Source organism: Belonocnema kinseyi, chromosome 6, assembly GCF_010883055.1.
Source record: "Belonocnema kinseyi isolate 2016_QV_RU_SX_M_011 chromosome 6, B_treatae_v1, whole genome shotgun sequence".
In the NCBI taxonomy this organism is placed as follows: domain Eukaryota; kingdom Metazoa; phylum Arthropoda; class Insecta; order Hymenoptera; family Cynipidae; genus Belonocnema; species Belonocnema kinseyi.
This window is the reverse complement of record NC_046662.1, coordinates 95328998-95333931: the sequence shown is the minus strand read 5'-3', so window position 1 is coordinate 95333931 and position 4934 is coordinate 95328998. Positions and strand designations below refer to the sequence as shown.

Genomic DNA, 4934 nt, shown 5'->3' with positions numbered 1-4934 from the left:
AAAGTTGTCAGTCGCCATCATATGAGTAAAGGAAAGGAAGTAACAAAGATACTACTGTGATTGCGCATGCGCAATAATACACAGTAAAGACTTGTTCACAATTCACATTTATGTAAATTAAAATCTCAAAAATAAATAAATCCACCTATAGAAACCTGTAATTACAATATACCATGGAAAACAGTGAATAGTGAAGAAATAAAATCTTTCATTATAATTTATTAAAATTATAATAATAGTTTTGCACCAATTCTCCAAGTCGCAGCGATGCGCGCGCGCCTTTTGTAAGATATAATTTTTCACAATGGCGTGAAAAAAATCAGGTAAACCAATTTCTATGTTCATAGAAATATAAAAAGTATAATAAATCATTCTCAGCCTCGAGCAATTATTTGATCAATAATGAAACACTTCATTGTTCAATAATATGTTTTCAAACTTTTTTATTATTAGAGGGGATTTAGGGTACGCAGTATATGGGATAAGAAACTTTCATGTATATTTAACATTTCGATCTATGCAGTGAGTTTGCAGGTTAATATTATGTTATGTATGCAAAGTGCTCGTATAATTTAATTTTTATAATATTGCGGAGTTGAAGTTTTTCTTTCATTTTTCGCCCGAGTGCAATTACAGCTCAAAGTGACATATGTTTCTATATGAAAAATGCAACAAAAAATCGAGCAAATAAAAACAAATTCGTCGTGTTTCAAAATTTCCAACCATTGTAAAACAAAATTGAAACGCGCTTGCGCAAAGTGAATGCACATATTATGCTGAAAATTGTATCCCAATAAGAATATATAAAGTTTTTAAAATTGAACACGTATTAAAATTTAAGTATTTATACAAAAGGCTGCATTTACAATATAGCAAATCATTTAAATTTAAATTAAATCGGTAATGTTAACCCGAAACGAACTGACAAAGGGGTTAGTCTTGGAATATGTATACCAGCGTATTAAAGAAGAATTTTTGATTATTCACATCTCACTCCTTCATTTTGGTAAAAAAAATGACTTCATTTTTGTAGGTTTTAAAATCATTTTTAACACTAAAATATTATTTTAGAATCTAAAGAAAATGGGAAAATTTCTTTTTACCAAAATTAGCGGGTGAGATATGAAAAATCCAATATTCTTTTTTGAACACTAGTAATTGTGCATATTCTCCTAAGTAATCTGATAGCCATATGTAAAATAATGAAATTTTAAGATTGCAATACGAGGGTTAAAAACAGACTAAAAGTTTAATTTTGTAAACATAAATACACCGCAAAGTCCGATAAAATACATAGCCCCTTATAAGACACTATTGCATATCACATTTTGTATAATTTGTGCTTCAAATTTTCATTTCACTTTCATTAACTTCAGATACGATAGTTTAAAGCTGAATTATGATAGGATATAGATCGGGGCGAGATAAACCGCTATAGAAATGTCTTAATTTTGCGAAAAAGTTTCGGAAGTTTTATGCTGTTCGATATTTCCTAAAATTATGATAGATTTATGAATAATGAATTCTAAGTTTCATAAATTTAGGATGAATTAAGGAAAATTTCCCTACAATTTCCTAATTATCAGTTACAATTACGGAATTTTTTGATATGTTCTATCTAAGAATTCCAACGTTGATTTCTAACAAAAAGGGCTACGTTGCTATTTCTATGCCGTTATTTATATGTAACAGAAAATAAAGAAATTTTGTTCGTTATCGAACAGTGCCAGCACGAGTGAGCAAGTGTCAAATCAATTTTAAATAAACTACTTTAAATTATATTTGAAAATTATATCTTTAATGTGGAATTAAAAAAATACGCCTGCAACAATTTCAAACGAAAGTCAGTGGGCTGATCCAACCTAATCATTTACATATAATTTTAAAGGCTTTTAAGGCAATTTAGAATATTTTCGTTTGCCAAATAACAAAAAACGAGGAGACAAGATATTAAAAAAGAAACGTTAATTTTTTTAGCGTCAAAATATCTAGAAATCCTAAAGTTTCCGCTTGATGTAGAATAATGTTCAAATAGAAGTCCATCTGAAAAATACGGTTTAATTTGAAGCAATGCGTAGATTTTTATTTTCTCCGAAAAAAAACTGCTGTACGAATCGAAATGTCATAAAAAATATTCATGAAAAATAAGCAGTTTCTATACTCCTATATGCTATCGGAGCAAAAAATTAGAATAAAATTGGTTGCGGAAAATTTTTTAGAGCGATTAAGGCTTGCTTAGCCAACTTCACGTCTTTCAAAAAACATGCTTTTGTCATGGAAAAACAAAAGAAAGTTCAACCGACATTTGTGCAAAGTTTATCCTGTGAAGTTAATTTTGGTTGCAGAGAATCTTTCGTCGGAAATCGATGTAAAGTTTATCTTTTGTTTTCTCTGTGATAAAATTCAGGCTATTCGTAACTCTGATCGAAACAGTGCGCTTGGATCATGCCCTTCCAAAGATACATTAACCAACACTTTATTAAAAGAAACGAAAGAGAAATTTGTATTGAAAATCCGGAATTTTACAAAATAATTACAATACCTAATTAAGTTGTTCTTTCCTATTTTGAGGGGTAACAATCTTTAACCTAAAATTGATTGAACTCAATGTTTCTTTCCAGAAAGCATATTTCTGATGATTCGTGAGAATTTCGAAAGCAAATTAAAAATCAATTTAGTTTTTTTCGTATTACATGCAACAGGAAATTGAATGAAAATTTTGCCAAATATTTTTTTAATTTTATAAGACCCCATTCTATAGGGTTTTTTTGGTTAAAAAAAAATATTTCTTGTCAAAAGATGATAAAAGTTTACTTTTTTCAAAATGAGCTCCATACTTTTTAATTTTTTTTAACGTTTAATAAACGTAATAAACAATGGAGAAAAGTTTAGTCCAAACACATTTTAATTTTCTATTCTTATAATTTCCTTTATACGAAAACCTCTACACAACACACGAATTTCAATTTCTCCAATTATTTTATGATACTTTTTACTCAGTCTTTAAGATAAAATAACACTTCCCAAACAATAATTTAAAATATGAAAAACAAAGAATTAATTAGACTTATGTCAAAAAAAGTTCGATACTTGTATTTCTTCAAACATGTAAATTGTTTAAAAACTGTCCGAAAGTAATAAACAATAAAGAAAAGTTTAGTTGAAAGACGCTTTAACAATTCTAATAACAAATAACGAATTTCTTCTGTCGAACGGTCTCCATTAAACGCACGCAGTTTTCGATTTATCCATTTATTTTATACAACTTGTTGACTCAGTGTTTAATGTACATTATAGAATAATATTTCTGAAACGATACTTTAAACTATGTAAAACAAAGAATTGAGTTTTACTTATTTCAAATATGCTCGAAACTTTTTTTCAAATATTTAAAACGTTTAGAAAGTATCCAAAAGTGATAAACAATAAAGAAAATTCAATTGAAAAAACTATTTAATAACCTTAGAATAACAAAAAGTGTCAAATGTTATGTCTCGAGTTCTCTTTATTTCGAAATCCTTAAAAAAAATTAAAAATTAAAAAAAGAATGCGAGATACGAAAAAATTTCTAAATTCAAAATAAAATGGTTTCTTTCTATTAGTTCTATAAAAATGTCCTGTTTGATTTATAAATTTTTTTTATTTTTTATTTTGTATTTAAAAAAAACACATATAAAATATATTTTTTGTGAAAAATATTAGAAAGTACGATAGTTTTTAATAACTTTTTAAAAGGACAAAATTTTCTTTTGAACTTTTTTCCGTATCTCGCATATTTTTGGTGAAAAGAAAAAAGAAACTGTTCTTTTTTTTGGTAAAAATGTTTATCCTTAACAATTTGAGACATGTAACATGAGTGAAAAACCCTAATTGTTTTTAATGTTTAAATAACACTTTGTTGCTAGTGTATTGATAAAGATATTATCAATTGGTAGCGTTTGCCCTGGTAGCAATTATATCTTTATAACACGCGTTGCTTTCAGGTTATGTTCGTAACTTTGTAGTTACGTTACGCACCTACATTATGAAAGCCACGTTCGGTGTAATTGCAACGTAAATGCTGATTTTCTTATTGCTTTCTCGGTATGTAGTTCATGTTATAATATTTAATTTAATTATATCTAAGCCAACAGAGATTTTTCTCACGAAAATAATATCGATTGATAGCATGGATAAAATAATTGTGTTAAATCAAGACATCACAGGTGTTAACCCCTTTTAATAAATACATCCCTGAAAAAGAGGATAAACAAGTCTAGATTTCGGTGATGAAAGAACATAAATGTAAAAGAGTACTTTGTTATTTGTTTTTTTTTATGGCTAATTGTGAATCAGTGCCACTCGGTCTATTTGTTTTTAAATTCACATTGAAGAAGTCGTGTACTTATGCGAAACTGCGTCCATCTTCTGCATACTCGTTGTGCGCACAATGGCGTAGGAGCATCAAACTTGGTTTGCAGTGGTTTATATATAGATAATTCAGTCACAAATTTTGGTTTAGTCATTAGTGCCCTCCTGGCCACTCTGGCGTTTCAGCTATCAGGCATCAGCTGACAGTTGTTGGTTCTTTTGATGGCACCACTTTTTTCACGCTTTTTACTTATCATAACATTCGGCATAAGAAGACAGTTTAATTCCAGACTGTGATGGCGTAACGAGTTGTGACAGGATGCTGAGGAGCATGTGCGACGTAATATGTTGATTTTCGTTTCTCATGTGCCAAGTGTTGTCAAACATCCGCCTGGACATCGTCGCCTCCATTGTCCTGAATAATTATATTAATATTAAATTTCAGCCTCTGGTAAGAAAGATATCTTTACTTTTACGCAGTTTCTACGTCAGTTATAGTCTGCATGCAATTTGAGTTTTCAAGCGAGCAAATTTTAAATGGTCGTTTTGGCAAATCCTTTAAAGGAAAGACATTGTGTACGTTT

General features: G+C 29.1%; 1 protein-coding gene across 2 annotated transcripts in view; it reads left to right on the top strand.

The window, feature by feature from the left end:
* The first annotated feature begins 3995 nt into the window (after window positions 1–3995).
* The window catches only part of LOC117174250 (protein-L-isoaspartate O-methyltransferase domain-containing protein 1-like), a 19451-nt gene continuing 18512 nt past the window's right edge, over window positions 3996–4934 (top strand). Inside the window, exon 1 of one of the 2 annotated variants that reach the window (XM_033363161.1) lies at window positions 3996–4083. In XM_033363161.1, coding sequence (XP_033219052.1) covers window positions 4058–4083 — 26 coding nt within the window. In that variant the 5' untranslated portion in view covers window positions 3996–4057. Of the gene's footprint in view, window positions 4084–4497; window positions 4802–4934 lie in introns of those variants that run through there. The other variant, XM_033363162.1, reaches the window with a different exon arrangement.